We start from the raw sequence: 15,950 nt of genomic DNA, 5'->3' as shown, positions 1-15,950 counted from the left end.
TACAGTGGGGAAGGCTCTCCAGCTGTGGGCCATTGCCAGGGCTGCTGGTGCCTCCAAAGACACCGCTGGGTCAAGGCAGGCTCTGAGGGGGACCACAGAACAGGAAGCGATGGGGCTTAAAGAAACAAGGAGAAGGCAAAGGTAAGTGCACCAGCTGCCTGGGGCCAGGAGGTTCTTGTGAGGAAGACCTCTCGGGCTTGTGATGGAGGGACAGACACAGAATGGCAACAACCTTGACCATGAAAACAATGTAACTCAGGAGCCAGAAGGAAGAAGAAAGAGAGGAACAATGAAAAAGGGCAGGGCTAAAGGGATCATGTGAAGTAAATGTAACCCCAAAGTAACGTTAAGATCAATCATTTACAGTTCTGAAGGTATTTGGGGAAAGAACTAGAGGAAAAAGGAAGGAAAGGGTAATGGTGATGGCAAAGTCCTCATCTTTCCTATCAGGTTATGAAATAGTCTCGAGCTGCTCTGTGTGTATTCCTATTTTCCAGTATGTGTATCATTCATACAATAAGCACAATTCAGTGTTAATGAGGAAGATAATGAGAACAAAAAATAGAATCAGCTAGAAAGGCTGTGGAAAGTGAGGCTGCAGGTGGAAAGAAATATGACTGCTATGGTTTATATCTTACATGTCCCCTCAAAACCCATGTGTTGGAGGCTTGATCACCAAACTATTGGGAGATGGTGGAACCTTCAAGAGGTGGGACTTAGTGGGAGGAAGTTAGGTCATTTGGGTGAAGGTGTCCTTGAAGGGGATACTCTTTGCTTCCGAGCCACCAGGAGGTGAACAGGCCTCTCGCCAGGCACTCCTGCTGAACCACCAAAGCAACAGGATCAAGTGACCATGGACTGAAACCTCTGAGACTATGAAGCAAAATAAACCATTCTTCCTTTGAAACTGATTATTTCAGGCATTTTGTCACAGTAATGGGGAGCTGACTAATATAATCCCCAAGTACTTTGCTACTAATTGCTTTGTTACCATGAGCATGAGTGACTCTGACAGGGAGAGAACCATCTCCTAAGGTCTGCTCTGTTCCCATAGTAGGCACCACCTGACCCCAGCTGTGGCTCTTGGCCTGAGAGTTAGTGGTGAAGGTATGCGTAAAGGACTCGAAGGGAGTAGTTACCTCAGTAAGCAGTACGCCTTCATTGTCCTCGGTTTCAGGGCTGGGCCTCTGGGCCCTGGAGCCCCCGGCTGACCATGTTTTGGCCAGGCTGGCCAAGCTGTGGGCCTGGCCTGAGCTCACGCTGCCTTGGAGAGCATGCACCAGGTACTCTTCCACGAACTTCTCACGGGAGCTCTGAACCGGGAAGCTGGGCTCCAGGTGTGGGCCAGGCAGAGGTTTCTGACCGTCTATGCAGGTCAGTTTGCTTAGGTGTGGGCCGGGAAGGGGCTTCTGGTCATCTACACTGGCTAGTTTGCCCAGGAAGAAGGATTCCAGTGGGTGGGGTTTCCAGGGCTGGAGAGGGTGGAACGGGAAGGGATGGGGCAATCTGCTGTAGGGAAAGGGGTGAGTGGAATGGGGCAGAGGGACCATGTCCTGTGGGTGGTGGAGTTTCCACACGTGGTTTAGACATTGCAAGGGGCTGATGAGTTTGTGGAGTTCCGGTCGAGGCAGTACTGGCCGTAGATCCTCTCCGAGTTTCTTAAAGCTGAGGTGGTCAAGGCCTGGTTCCTTCAAAGGCTTGGTGAACTGGGGGGCATTTCTGACATACAGGGCACCTAGTGGAGACTCGTCCTCCTGTGGGGAAATAGGTGTTAGGACACAGGGCCAGGATCAGGGCACAGGCTCCATTCCGAAGGCCTCGTGAGCTGGGGCCTGGGCGGGGGCTGTGGGCCTCACCTGCACTGGAACTGTGCAGCTCTCCTGCTCAGGGGTTCTGGGCAAGGGTTTGGCCAAGGACACTCCTGCCTTGGAGCTCTTCTTCTTCCGTTTCTTCCGGGCTTTGCTGTGACGCTTTCCCTTCCAACACACACGGGCCATTTTGCCCTCGGTTGCATGGGCCACATTGTTGGGGATTTGATCAAGACTCTCAGGATGGCTGTCAAAAAAGGGACAGATCCACAGTTTGAGTACAAGAAAGCAGGAAGATGGAATGGTTCAGATAACAGGGAGAGACAGACTTGAGCACAAATCCCAGCTTTCTCATTACAGTCATGCATCACTTAACAAAAGGGGGACAGTCCAAGAAATGTTGTATTCTGTGATTTCATTGTGCAAATGTAACATTGAACTTACAGGAACTAAGACAGCTATGAAGTCACTAGGTGATATAATCTTACGGGACCATTATTGTGTATGTGGTCTACTGTCCTCACAAAGGTGGCTGGAGGCCTGTGGGCTTCTCTCAGGCAGCTGACAGAAGTGGGTTCATTAGAATCCCCCTTCTCTGGGCCAAATGTAGTCGGAGGCAATGTAAGCAATTTGACCAAGCATTGAGCATTTCTTTTTCTTTTCTTTTTTTTTAATATATATGTTTTAGTTGTAGTTGGACGTTTATTTATTTATTTTTATGTGGTGCTGAGGATTGAACCAGTGCCTCACACATATTAGATGAGTGCTCTACCACTGAGCCACGATCCCAGCCCCTATTTCTTTTTTCTTTAATTTTTGAGTTGGGACTTCTTTATGTTGCCCGGGCTGGTCTCAAACACCTGGGCTCAAGGGATCCTCCCACCTTAGCCTCCAGAGTGCTGGGACTACAGATGCGCCACCAAGCCTGACCTGGACAGGCATTTCTTGGTTCCTGAGCAACAACCAAGTCCCCCTGGCCTTTTCATCTTTAGCAGTTTCCCACTACAGATGACAAAAAGTCTGCCAGGTGGGGAGGAGGGAACTGTTTCTAGGTTGAACTCTCAGTTGCTACAATTCACCTTTGAGGGAATGGGGAATCTGGGGACAGAGAGAGCCTGGCCCTGGCTTCCTTCCATAGGGCCATCGAATGGCTCAAATCTGTGACCTGGGCTAGGGCTGTGGCTCAGTGGTAGAGCTTGCATAGCATGCGTGAGGCACTGGGTTTGATCTCAGCACCACATACAAATAAATACAATAAAGATCTACTGTCAACTAAAACAACAACAACAACAAACAAAAATTCAGAGGCTCAAATTATTACTTAAAAAAAAAAATCTGTGTCCCTTACTATTTTCATAAGCCTTATGCCTACTTGGTGTGTCACACAGGAGTAAGCCATCTCAGGTGTTTTCTCGGAGGACAGTAAGGGTGGCCTCTCTGGGCCTGTGCTCATGGCTGCACACCAGCTGGAAGTAACTGCTGTTCCCGGCATCCTCCTATTGATGGGAAACCAGGGGTGCCTCAGGACTCAGAAGAGAATAAAAATAAAATGTCAAGCTGATGGGAGCCAGGAGTCCTCCGTGAGCTGTGGGGAGCTTCTGCAAAGCTTGCTTGGCTGACAGCGTGGCTCGGCTGGGAAAGCTGGGCGGCTGCCAGGGGCTGAGCCCAGGTGCTGAGCAGGGAGCCAGGGGTGGTGGGGAGCAGCCAGGGCAGGCGTTCAGGGAGGTGGACACCTAGCAGTGTCCCCTTCCTGTGCCAGCATGCTTTCTTACCTGTACTGCTTTGACCCCGCGATGAAGATTCGTTCTGAGAAGGTGGGGCTGAACTCTTGGCTATTTTCACCTTTTAAGTCAAGGAAAAAGGGTTGGATTAGCAGAAAGAAGAGAAAGATCAGGAATTCAGCACTTAGGAGAGAGATTTTAGAGACAGTCCCACTTGGGCTCCTCCTTCCCCTCCCAGCTCAACCGGCTCATCTCCCAGACAAGCCTCCTTCTCTCCCTTTATTGGTCAAGAGCAGAGGGGACATCTACAAGATGGGGGCTGTACGGTGCCCACCTCACTACACTGACTGTGAAGCTTCAGTGAGACAGGCCACCCGAACACTCCAAACAGTGCTTGGCACACGGTGGTGGCTCAACAAATATAAGCTATTATACATTCATGTTTATGTATATATGTGTGTCTTCACTAATTTATATTCTTTCACCTCAAAAACCAACCAGAAGGCAGTGGGAGACAATGGCTATGTCTATGTGGGGAAACGCCACCAGCAGCTGTCCGGCTCCTGGGTTGAAGGTGAGGTGACACAGTAGGAGGGGGATCCTGGCTCGCCCGAGCCCTCCTGGAGTTTCTGCCTCTGTGGTAGCTGCCATTACTAGTCAGCCCAAGGCATCTGGGCTAGAAACAGAAAGGGCCACGCTGGCCTTACCCTGCAGTGGCTGACTGCCCCTAGACTGGTCCAGCAGACCCAAGAGAAGGGTGCTCATTCTCTGGGGTGGGGCCACTCTGATGGAAAGTGGTGAAGGGCTTGAAGCCCTGGTGGGGCTTTCCAGGAAACCCGGCTTTTCCTGTCTGGGCTTCTCCAAACACCTGGGCTGCTCCAGATCACAGCAGAGGTTAGTGGCCTGCTTGAGGATCCTTCAAGGAGCCCCTAGTGCTCTTTCCTCTGGGCTTTCTTCCTCTGCTCTGGTTACAACGATGGACACAGCCTATGCCCCAGCTCAGTGTTCCATCCGGGCACTTTTATCGTTCCCAGTTCATATTGATTTGGGGATTGGACTCCCAATGTGTCTTGTGAGAATTTTATGAAGTGGTCACCCTAATCTTGCTCTCTCATAGGGGGCCTTGAGGTTGGCCTTTATTCGTGGTCAGCCACCCACCTGCAAGCCCGCCCCTGTGCCCCATGCCCACTGCAATCCAGGCCCTCACATTCAGCCTGAGCGATGATGGAGATGGCGGCTGGGCCGCCCTCAGAGCCTTCCTTAGCTGTGCCTTTGGTAATCACGTCGTTCAGGATGTCCCACTTCCCGCAGAACACTGGGCTCTTCTCCACAGCCTCCAGCTTGTAGACGCAGCTCTGCTTCTTTCCCAGTGACTGCGTCTTCTCCTTGGCCTTGGCCAGCTCCTTCTGCTGCCCGATGGCTGAGCCAGGGGCGCCTGGGCAGGCCACTTCCATCACTGCCATCTCCCAGGCTCACTCTCACCCTGAGGAGAACCAACACAGAGCAGGTCACTCCTAAGCTCAGGCCCTAGTGGGGTGGGTGTAAGGCAGGCTCAGGGGTCAGGAAAGACGCAGGGGACAAATGGTCTCTGCTTCTTCATGCCATGTACACAACCTTCAAACATCGCAAATGGCCAAGGAGTCAACCTTCTCATCTACACGTTCCAAGTGTGTGATCCTGACCCCAGAGGTACCCTGACATAAATTGCTCCTGCGCCAGGCCAACAGGGAGGATTCCAGCCTGTTCCCCCTGGGACAGCAACAATATAAACATCAGGCCTGGATGCTTCTTGTCTTTCAATAACGAATGGTCTGTTGTTTGGCAAACTCTTTCCCCAGGACAGGCAGTGATTCCCAACCTCCAAACCGTCACTTCTTCGTCCCCACAGAAGCCTTGCCTTCACAGAGGACATGTCTATGCAGCCCACAGTGCCTTTCCTCCAGAAAAAAAGTGGACAGAATCAAGGTACTGTGTTGTCCCCTCGAAAGAGGTAGATATATGCATAGCCTTGCATCACTTAATGATGGGAGTATGTCCTGAAAAACACATCCTTAGGTAGCTTAACCATTGTGTGAACGGCATAGAATGTACATACACCACTATAATGGCTATGAGTCACTAGACAATATTATTTAATGGGGCTATTGTTATATTATCTGACCCAATATTGATCAAAATGTTGATACACAGCACATGAATGTATAAAAATATATTCATACATAATACATACATATATACAGTATATATGTGTATATATATCTTACAAAGTCTAATACTCAACCTGCAATGGTGCTCAGCACGTGGCTCCTTTCCCAAGATGCATATGTGTGTGTTCTCCAGAAGGGACTGACATGCTTTTTCCTCTACTGTTCAGACTCACTCGCTGAAAATTTCTAGATATCATTTTTCTTTTAGGCAGTGTTAGTAGTGGCATTTATATTGGAAACCCAACACCAACCAATACTTCTAGAAATCTGAGGTCAAAGCAAGAGGAATCTATCTGTCTCGGGATCCTCTTCACTAGCCCTGAGCCTTCCCAAGGAAGCTGCAGGGGAGAGCAGCCCCATGCTGCTGACCATCCATATAAACAGCACAGAGACCACAATTATCATGAAAGGGGACGGGGCAGTTTGAGATTGTTAGCATTTGGAAACCTCTTTAAAGACAGGGACTTTTTAAAGGCAGGGCCCTGCTGGGGTGTGTCCTTGCTTTAGACAAAGCCTAAGAAGGAACCAAATGCGGACAGGTTTTTAATAATTGCCTTCCGATCACAGATCAGTCTTAAAGCTATCACTAACAGGTGTAGTCTTCTCTGCTATAATGCCATTAAATCAGGTAAATGCCTTTGTTTGTTCTTGAGGAAGAAAGGCAAGCCACAGGTAGACAAAACTAACTCTCTAGCCTTCTGCTCCATCAGGCCCAAAGGTTGTAACAAGATTGCGGGAAGCTGAAGAACACCAGGCCAGGCTTCGAGGAATCTGCCTCACTTATCTTTTCCCACCGATTACTATGTAAGATAGCACTGGACCAGGAGGTGGGACTGGGAGGTGGGACGGGTTGGTTGAGCTGGTAATTTGTTCCTTGGATCTCAGCCTTCAAGGGCTGCCTGGCTCTCAACTCAAAGGAGCTCCAGCTTCAGCAGAGATGCCTGCTTCCTGAGGCCAGGTGCTGAGCAGGCCAGATGGGCAACCTCACCATGACTGGCCATCTTAAAAGGTCGAAGGGATGTTCTGGCTTTCAAATTGGTGAAAGGCCTCCAGGGAAGGCTAATTTTTGTAACCATTTCTTTCATTGCCCTATGCACTGCCCCAAGCCCCCCTCCTCCAGAGAAGAACTGATCTGAGGTGTGGAGTAGATCTCATCTTTCTCAGCCTCTTTACCAGGGAAAGTGTGATCATAAGAACAAACTAAAAGGGGCGGGGCTGTAGCTTGCAGAGCAGGTGTGAGGCATTGGGTTAGACCCTTAGCACCATGTAAAAATAAACAAATGAAAATAAAGACATGCTGTCCATCTACAACTACAAAAAAGTTTAAAAGGGGGGCTGGGGATGTGGCTCAAGCGGTAGTGCGCTTGCCTGGCATGCGTGCGCCCCGGGTTTGATCCTCAGCACCACATACAAAGAAAGATGTTGTGTCTGCCGAAAACTAAAAAAAAAAAAGTTTAAAAGGGGGGAAAAAAGAACAAACTAAAAAACCTCCAAACCGAACAGTAGTAGAGGTGTGCTTACAGTTACAGGAAGGTCAATGCTACTTGATCTCCTTGTTTTCAATTACAGAATCTGTGTCTTCATTACATAGAGACTTACCTGAGGTTACCCAGCTCACCAACTAGATCCCAGACCCTAGGCCCTTTAGATTTTGTGCCTATTCCCCAGGTCTCTTGGGTTATGGGCAAACACAAGGAGGGGGGCACTCATGTAATCACTTTAGTCAGGGGATTGCAGAGGGGAGAAGGGCCCCTACACACAGTGGCATCCTCAGTACGTAGCACAGTGGGGTACTAAGGAGACAACTGCTGTTGGCTGAACAAAGGAATCAAAGGACCAGGAGTGCTTCTCCTTGACCTTCAGAGACAGGATGACCCTGAGCACCAAGAATGAAGATAGCAAAGCTGATGAAAGAGGAAAATGAGGCTGAGTGGGCGCCTAGCTGTTCAGAGGCCTAGCTGTGCTCAGGTTCAGATAGCCTGTGTTCTGGAAAGTTCATCCTGAGCTGAAGCTCCTCCAGAGAGGCTATGGGGCACTCCCTTAGTCCCAGGAGCCACACATAAATCTTGACGGCCGGCTGGGCAGCAGGCCAGGAGCCTTGATCCTCCCTCCATGCGCAAGCCAGGCCCTCCTCTCTCTGGGGAGAAGTTGAGGCCGAGGTCGAGCCGCCAAGCTCAGAGCCTCCTGTGCACGTCCTGATGACTCACTCAGCCTGGCGGGCAGAGAGACAAGGGAGGCTATTGAGAAGCTGACCCAGCAGATAGCATCAGGACCTGTGAAGGGCACAGGGAGAACAGGCTGTCACTCACCTCCCAGGGGCACAAAATCATGGCCTGGGAGCGGCAAAGTTGCTCCTGTGGCTGGCTTTCCCATGCCACATGACCATGACTCAGACCCTCACAGACAGCCTCCAAGTTCAAGAGGCTGTTCTCTAGAAGCTTTGGCCTGATGGCAGCTCTCCTGCACATACACGTCGACTTGTTCCCTCCCTCCCAGCTTCTCTATGGTCTGGTCCACAAAACTCAGGGTTCTCTATTCACCCCTGGACTGCTGGCCAGGTGGCCTTCCCAGCCCTGGGTTTTGGTCACTGGCTTGTTCCCCAAGCTCACAGCCCTGCAGCTTTGCTCCTTCTTCCTCCTCCAGCATGTGGGGAGTGAGGACTAAGTGGGAGCCCCTATACCTCGCCTTGGTCTTTAGGGCAAGTCGCGATCCTGCTCCACTGCGCTCTCCCAGCTGCATCCCCATCTCCAGTTCTTCAGCCCCTGCTCTCAGTATCCCATTAAAAGCAAAGGGCAGCAGAACATGTGGCACATGATTGTAATCACAGCGGCTTAGGAGGCTGAGTCAGGAGGATCTTGAGTTCAAAGTCAGCCTCAGCAATGGGAAGGTGCTAAGCAACTTAGTGAGACCCTGTCTCTAAATAAAATATGAAACAGGGCTGGGGATGTGGCTCAGTGGTTGAGTGCCCCTGAGTTCATTCCCCAGTAGCCCCCCCCCCCCAAAAAAAAAAAGCAAAGGGCAAGCTGGGCGCAGTGGCACACACCTGTAATCCCAGCGTCCCGGGAGGCTGAGGCAGGAGCATCATGAGTTTGAAGCAAGCCTCAGCAAAATTGAGGTGCTAAGCAACTGCCTCTAAATAAAATACAAAATAGGGCTGGGGATGTGGCTCAGTGGTCGAGTGCCTCTGAATTCAATCCCCAGTACTCCCCCCAACCAAAAAAAAAAAAAAAAGGGCAGAGCAGTGGCAATAGCCACACCCACAAGCCCCCAAAACAAAGGAAGAAAGGAAAGGAGCAGTATTCATTCAGCATTCTTTCAGGCCTGATGCATGTACACGGCCTAATTTCCTTCTGCAATATTTTGATGACCCCAACAGAAGTCTGGAGGCAGGAATGTCTGGGGTGGTACCAGATTTACCCTGGGCCATATCTGTAATAGGAGCTCTTAGTTTGAGTTCAAGGATGTCTGTGAGTCCCAGAAATGAAATGCAATTTGCATTTTTTCCAGAGAATAGGCCCATAGCATTCAACACATTTGCCAAGGGTCTGCCATTCCCCGGGAGGTTGCTCCAGTCTCCCTAGAAGCTCAGGGCCAGGACTTGATGGCTGATTCTGGCTCTCCTCTTTCATTCCAAGAGCTCACATAATGCAAGTTTCCAATCTGAGTGCAAATAGAATAACCAAATGAATTCTTAAAACGCACTCATCCCAGACCTGCTGAATCAGAGTCACTGGGCATTAGGCCCAGAATCTGTACTTTCGGCAAGTTCTCTGGCTGATTCTGATATCAAGGGGCCAGGGATTGCCATTTGGCCCCTGCTATACTCTAAGGCTGCACTGTCCAAAATGGTAGTGCCTGGCAACACGTAGCTATATTTAATTAAAATCAAGAAAAATTTAAAAATCAGTCTGTTAGAGTAGCTCCCACACTGGACGGTGCAGATGGAAGACATTTCCATCACTGCAGAAAGTTCCAAGGTCGTGCTGATCTGAGGTTGTGACAGCAAAGCTTTCTCTGACAGCAAAATTTCTTTCTTAGGATTCTGGGACAGGAATGAAGTTTAGGCTAAATGAGTTTTTGATTCACTAGAAGATACAAAAATAATGTTTTAACTGTTGCTCTTTATAGAAGATAACCTTTCTAAAATGAAGCATATTTCAGTTCCCTCTTTTAGTAAGTGCACAGTACAATAAAAATGCCAAACTGGGAACCAGAAGTTATGGGGTTATCTAGCCTTGGCAACTTTTTTTTTAAAAAAGTGCAGTATGGCCATTTTTGTGGAATGAAATCCCACCTCAATCTATATATAAAGCAAGCAACTGGCATGTGACTTATGTTAGAAATAATGGCTCTGGTTCAGGGAGGTGGGCAAGACCTCTACCTGCTCCACTTCCTCCACCCACCAAGGACCCCTGAAGAATCCCAGGTCTTGAAGAAAAGAGTTTGAGAACCACTGGCCTTGGAAATCTTCTGAAGTTCCTTCTAGTTCTGAGAACATAACAGATTTGTCAGAATAATTTGTGGCCTGGATGACTCCAATCCAGAACAACAATGGTCAATATTTACTAAGCACCTACCATTACCAATCTCACTTTCAGATGTGAAGGTATGGCCTAGAGTGGTGTGGCAGGAAAGTTCTGCAGCTATGGAATAAAGAGGCGGCGCCTAGCTGCTGCCTCCTGAGCCTGCGCATTAACCTTGAGCAGCACCCCCAACTTCTCTCAGCCTCTTCAGAGTTGTTTCAAGGGTTCAGAGAGATTACAATACATGAAATGCCAACCAGTTGGCCCAGCCAATAGACAATGCTAAATAAATGTTCATTCCCTTCCCCTTTACCAGGCTGCTAAGTGCCATCACCTGGCCACTGTGACTCCTCTGTTTTGGCAGCCTGTAACCAAGGTGTCTGCAGGTGACTTATGGCTATGGCACCCATACTTGGATCCCTGGTTCTCCATATATGAAAAAGAAATGCAAATATCTGCCCTACAGGGCCATCTCAAAATGCCCACGGAGGGTCCAGAGCAAATCCTTCTCACGCCTATTTCATCTGGAAATAAAACCCTGCCCTTCTTTGAATGCCCAGAGAGGGTAATAGCAGAAGTGGAATGACTCAACTTCCTCAATAAGATATTGGTTGAAAACCAGTGTCATCCTGATGCTTCCTCTTTTCAGTCTTCAGCTTGCCTGGCCATCAGGCCACGCTGGGCAAGCTCCTGCCATCAAAAACGAGGGGCTGAGCAGGAAGGGGGAACAAGGGCCAGTGCCAGGGCCAAGTGAGCCAGCCTGGCGAAACAGCTATCTGACTAGAAGGACCCGAAGTCTCCACACAGGCCCAGCCCTGGCCCCCTTTTCTGTCCTGCCTGCCTTCCCTGAGCCCCTGCCTGGCTTCTTTCCAGCCGAACTGATTCTTTGAAAAGCTGGGCAGCCATGGCAGTTCAGGCCCTAATTCCTTTCCTTGTCCCCTGTTCCTCTCACAGGGAATGCCTTCTTGCCTCTTCCTTTATGTCTGTGCAAATCTCAGATATTTTTTCAGACCTATCTCCTTGGTGAAGCCTTTATGGTAGCCTCCTGCGTTCACTCAGCAAGTGTTCGTGAAGTATCTCCTAAATGCCAGGAAGGCAATCACCACCACAACTCTCAAACACTTGCATGTGCTGTGCGCTGTGCTGGGTGCTTTATCTGCATTACTGATGCACCTCACAGCAACTCTGCAAGGTTATTGTTATTGTTCCCATTTTACAGATGAAGAAACTAAAGCTCAGAGAGGTAAGTTACCTGCCAGAACAAAGGAGGTTCAATTTACACAATTAGAGCATCTAGCAGGGGGTTAGCATTTCAACCTCTTCGCCCATTCCCCAAAATCCAAGGATGGAGAGTTCTTCTCTAGAATAAAAGCTTGTTGACTATAGTATCTGGAACATCTAGGAACTGAGCAGTATTATTAGCTATGTGAGTATTATTACCCATTTTACCTATAGGATCTTCCCATCCACTGTTGGTAGTAATTTCTCAGCCCTTGTAGACAGAAAACACAAGAACTAAGAAAGAACGGTCTCATCAGTAAAGGCTGAATCAGCAACGAACAGGTCAGACTTCTAGTTGAATTGCATCATTATGTTCCTGAGCCGTTATGATTTTTAACTTTATTAAAAATCATAAAATCCACACACAATACACAATACACAGGTAAAAAACCCAAGAATTCCCAGTAAGATGGGGCTGCCTTTACTGAAAGAACCATTTAAGGATGTTCTTTGGAAAAAATAAAAGTAAACCAGAGAAAAGAAATTTGATGCCAGAAACAATGGTAGGCATGAGAACTGATGCAATTCATGTTGGCCAATTTAATTAACAACTGAGAATAAAAAATTAGTTTAAAACATTAAAATCTAGACAAGAATAAGGAAAAAGGGTAGAGTGGGTTGTTCAGTGGATAAAAGATAATAAGATCCTTGGCTTTTGGGAAAGTTTATATATGAAAATGTTTACATATTAGGTGAAAGTGATGGTGCATGCCTGTAATCCCAGTGTCTTGGGAGGCTGGGGCAGCAGGATTTCAAGTTCAAAGCCAGCCTCACCGCTACAAAAACAAAAAAACCAAACCCCAAACCAAAGAAACCCAAAAACCAGAATTTTAAAGGGTATAGTTAGATGCTGACTAAAAGAGACAACACAAAATTGTAGAGAAGAGTTTGAAAATAGAGGGATGGGAGGAGAGATGCTAGGCCAATACTAACCAAAAAGCATGTAATATTCACACTGGACAGAATACTTATGACACGAAGACCTAACAATCACTTGTAGATACCCAACAAAGAGCCTCAGAGTCCATGGCTGGAGGCAGGGTGGGTGAGGCTTTTGGTGGTAAGGTCTTGTCATCAATCAGGGTGTCCTGTTCAACTTCAGAGCACTCTAGGGTCACAGAGCACAACCGGCCTGGGGCAAGCCCTGGGTTTGCTGGGTGCTGGGAGGGCACTGAGGAGGTATATACGATATAGGAGCGTGGGAACAGAGACATGCAGCAGGCACAAGGGGACACCCAGCCTTGACTGGGAAAGTCAAGAATTGCCCAAGAAAAAGAGAGGGTGTTCCAGGTAGAAGGCACAGCAAGCTAAGGCCCAGAGGTGAGTGTGAGTAGGGATCACAAATGCCTTGAAGCTGCGGGTGGGTTAACTTAAGCCACACAGTCACAGGAGATGACACTGCAGGTGAAGTTCAGGTACCAGGCCATGCAAGTGCACTTGGTCCTCATATATGGTCAGCGCTTCATTCTCAGAAAAATAAGGGGGCTAAAATTCTGCACTACTCTATACTCTTGGGGGCAGAGCTGCAGATGGGGGACCCCACAGGGAGATGGGGGATGCTGGGCATCACAAGAAAATGTGGCCTGTGGTGCAGAACCCTCATGCCAAGCTGGCACAATGCCATTATAAGCTACAGCACTCTGGAAGGCCTGCTTGATTTTTTCTCTCAGGTGGAGACAGAGTGGGCAAGTGATCACTAGAAAGGAGGCAGGGGCATCCCCAGGGTTGGGCACTCTCAGTGAAACTCAGTTGGAGGAGCATCTGGAACCTGCTCCCAGGCCAGGTTGAAGTCTGCTTCCCAGGAGAGCAATTTCTGCATATGCATTTCCCATTACATCAGTCATTAAAGTCTTCCCTATCAATTATGAAAAAAATAAAAAATAAAAACAAAGCCAAAACCTGACATGCCCACAAAAAAACTGGTCTTACTGCCAATTTCACAGGCCAAACTGCAGGGTAAATACAATTTATGACTGTCCTCCAATTCTCACCACATGTCTGAGATCAGCAGGCCCAAGTGTACAGAAAAACTGCTTCTATATACAAAGCCCCCTCAGATGCCCAAAGCAATCACCTCACATCTGTTCTACCAGCACAGATCTCACCCACTTCCAGCTTCTCCCTGATCTCCGCCCATCCACACCCTCCTGTGCTCATCCCAAAACATGTCCTTCAGACAACTTCAAGCTCAAAGACATCTGTTGGCACTGATTGTGGGACCAGTCCCAAGTCTGTGGTCTACAATCTATCTGACCACTGTTTCCGAAACATGGGAAACTTTGACTCTGGTTAGTCTAACCTCTCCCCAATCCCCTAACTACTCAACTCTGTGGGTCTCATAGGGCCCCCAGGGCACTTCCTACTTGTTCTTCACAGGCAAGCTCAGGCCTTCCACCTCCAGAAAGCCCCTCCCAACAGCTTGGCCCCCTTTTTTGACTGCTAATAGCACCTCTCTCCTCACCCTCACCCTGACCCTTAATCACACACTCACCCCCTTTCAGTCTTCAAAATAATGCAGCTGAAAGATATCAGGGGTTATACTAAGAGATGACAGCTACTTTTTGTGTGTACAAGTCAGAATTGCATCTAGGTATGAAACAAATAGAAATACAGAGAAAGATGCATAATCAAAGGGTTTATAGAGTATTTTTATAATAGTAAAAAACTGGAACAAAAGGTAATTATTAAATTAAAAAAAAGGTAATTATTAACGAAATCACTGCCTATCCATTAAAATGTTTATAAATAATTATTAATAATATGAAGAAATGCCTATGGAATACAATGTTAACAGAAAAAGGACACAGAATTATATCTAAAGTATGACCCCCAAGTCTATATAGTATATTAACATTCATAAAAAATAGATACCCAGCCCAGACATAGAGCAATGGTTCTCTTTTGGTGGTAGGTTTATGGATGTTTTAATATTTTTTATAGTTTTTAAATTTTTCCAGTAAGTATATGTTAGTCTTCTCAGTTTTCATTTTTTTTAATAGATGTTTTCAAGTGGTTAAAAAAATACAGAAAAAATATAACATGAAGCATAAGTCCCTCCCTCCCTTCCCGCATTCCACTGAGGGGATCCCCCTAGTTTCTTGTATATCCCTCCACAGATGTTCTCTGTATTACTTTTATAATGAAAACAAGCTACAACTAAAAAATGGATCTCCTTGTATGGGATAAGGACTTAGGAGACGTGGTCATTTTTGTGAGGGGGCTTGATAAATTCGGGGTGAGCCGTCCTCCCCCCCATGCACGCGCAGGCGCACATGAAACCTTACCTTTGAGGTGGTCACTGAGCTCTGGCAGCTGGGTTACTAAACAACAGGCTGGAGATGGTTTTGGTTTTCATTTCACTCTCTTTCTTGTTCCCCTGGGGGCTGTGAGTTTTATCAGTTGTGACTCAAGAAGGAAGGTGCTCGGAGACAGCTCCATCAGCTGCCCTCAAATTGATGGCCACCGCCTTGCTGGTATCTGTCATCATCCAATGATGAACGTATGCAGTGGTTACAGGCCTGTGCTCATGCTGAATGTCAGGGATGCTCTTGGGATGAATGGCCTCAAAGAGTGGCAAATATAGAAGAACTGGACCACAGAGAAAACCACTGGTCCTTCCTCTGCTGCTGACATGAAGGGCTGGGATTGGAGGGCTGGTCTAGTCTTATCCCGGGGGCAAGCTTTTTTTTTTCCTTAATATTTATTTTTTAGGTGTATTGGACACAACACAATGCCTTTATTTTTAAGTGGTGCTGAGGATGGAACCTGGGTCCTGCCCGTGCTAGGCGAGCTTGCCCCCAGGGGCAAGCTTTTTGGCTAGTCTCCCCTACCTTGCTTACATATGATCTCAAACCCTCCTTTTCTTAAAAAGTAAAATAAAATAAAATCTTTCTGGACATGGTGGCTCATGACTGTAATTCCAGCAGCTTAGGAAGCTGAGGCAGGAGGATCAGGAGTTCAAAGCCAGTCTCATCAACAGCGAGGTGCTAGGCAACTCAGTGAGACCCTGTCTCTAAATGAAGTACAAAATAGGGCTGGGGATGTGGCTCAGTGGCCGAGTGCCCCTGAGTTCAATCCCCAGTACCAAAATAAATAAATAAATAAATAAATAAATATTTACTTTTTTAAAATACAAAATACTTGTTGGTTTTAAAATTTAAGCAATACATAAGTGCTCTATAAATCAAAACAACAATAAAAAACTAAACCTAACAAAAATCCCTTAAGAATTCCCTCTTCCCTGAAACATAAGAAATATTTAAGCTTTGTGTAAATCCTTCTAGTTCCATTACTCTACATATATAAACATACAGGGGCTGGGGATGTGGCTCAAGTGGTAGTGTGCTTGCGTAGCATGGGTGAGGCACTGGGTTCGATTCTCAGCACCACATAAAAATAAAATAAAGATAT

At 47.5% G+C, this 15,950-nt stretch overlaps 1 protein-coding gene across 5 annotated transcripts in view; it reads right to left on the bottom strand.

Moving 5' to 3' along the window:
* Map3k14 (mitogen-activated protein kinase kinase kinase 14) overlaps positions 1–15,950 on the bottom strand; it is a 42,874-nt gene that overhangs the window by 14,754 nt on the left and 12,170 nt on the right. For 3 of the 5 annotated variants that reach the window (XM_046442721.2, XM_058578752.1, XM_046442722.2), the window contains exons 2-5: positions 4,737–5,012; positions 3,581–3,650; positions 1,857–2,055; positions 1,140–1,754 (exon numbers count right to left, since the gene is read on the bottom strand). In XM_046442721.2, coding sequence (XP_046298677.1) covers positions 1,140–1,754; positions 1,857–2,055; positions 3,581–3,650; positions 4,737–4,992 — 1,140 coding nt within the window. In that variant the 5' untranslated portion in view covers positions 4,993–5,012. Of the gene's footprint in view, positions 1–1,139; positions 1,755–1,856; positions 2,056–3,156; positions 3,553–3,580; positions 3,651–4,736; positions 5,013–14,824; positions 15,599–15,950 lie in introns of those variants that run through there. The other 2 variants (XM_058578751.1, XM_046442725.2) reach the window with 2 other exon arrangements.

The sequence above is a fragment of the Marmota monax genome, unplaced genomic scaffold (genome assembly GCF_021218885.2).
Source record: "Marmota monax isolate L192 unplaced genomic scaffold, Marmota_monax_Labrador192_F-V1.1 WCK01_AAM20220418_F8-fsc00205, whole genome shotgun sequence".
Taxonomy (NCBI): Eukaryota; Metazoa; Chordata; class Mammalia; order Rodentia; family Sciuridae; genus Marmota; species Marmota monax.
Note: the sequence above shows the minus strand (reverse complement) of the source record. Positions and strands in the feature narration are given on the sequence as shown.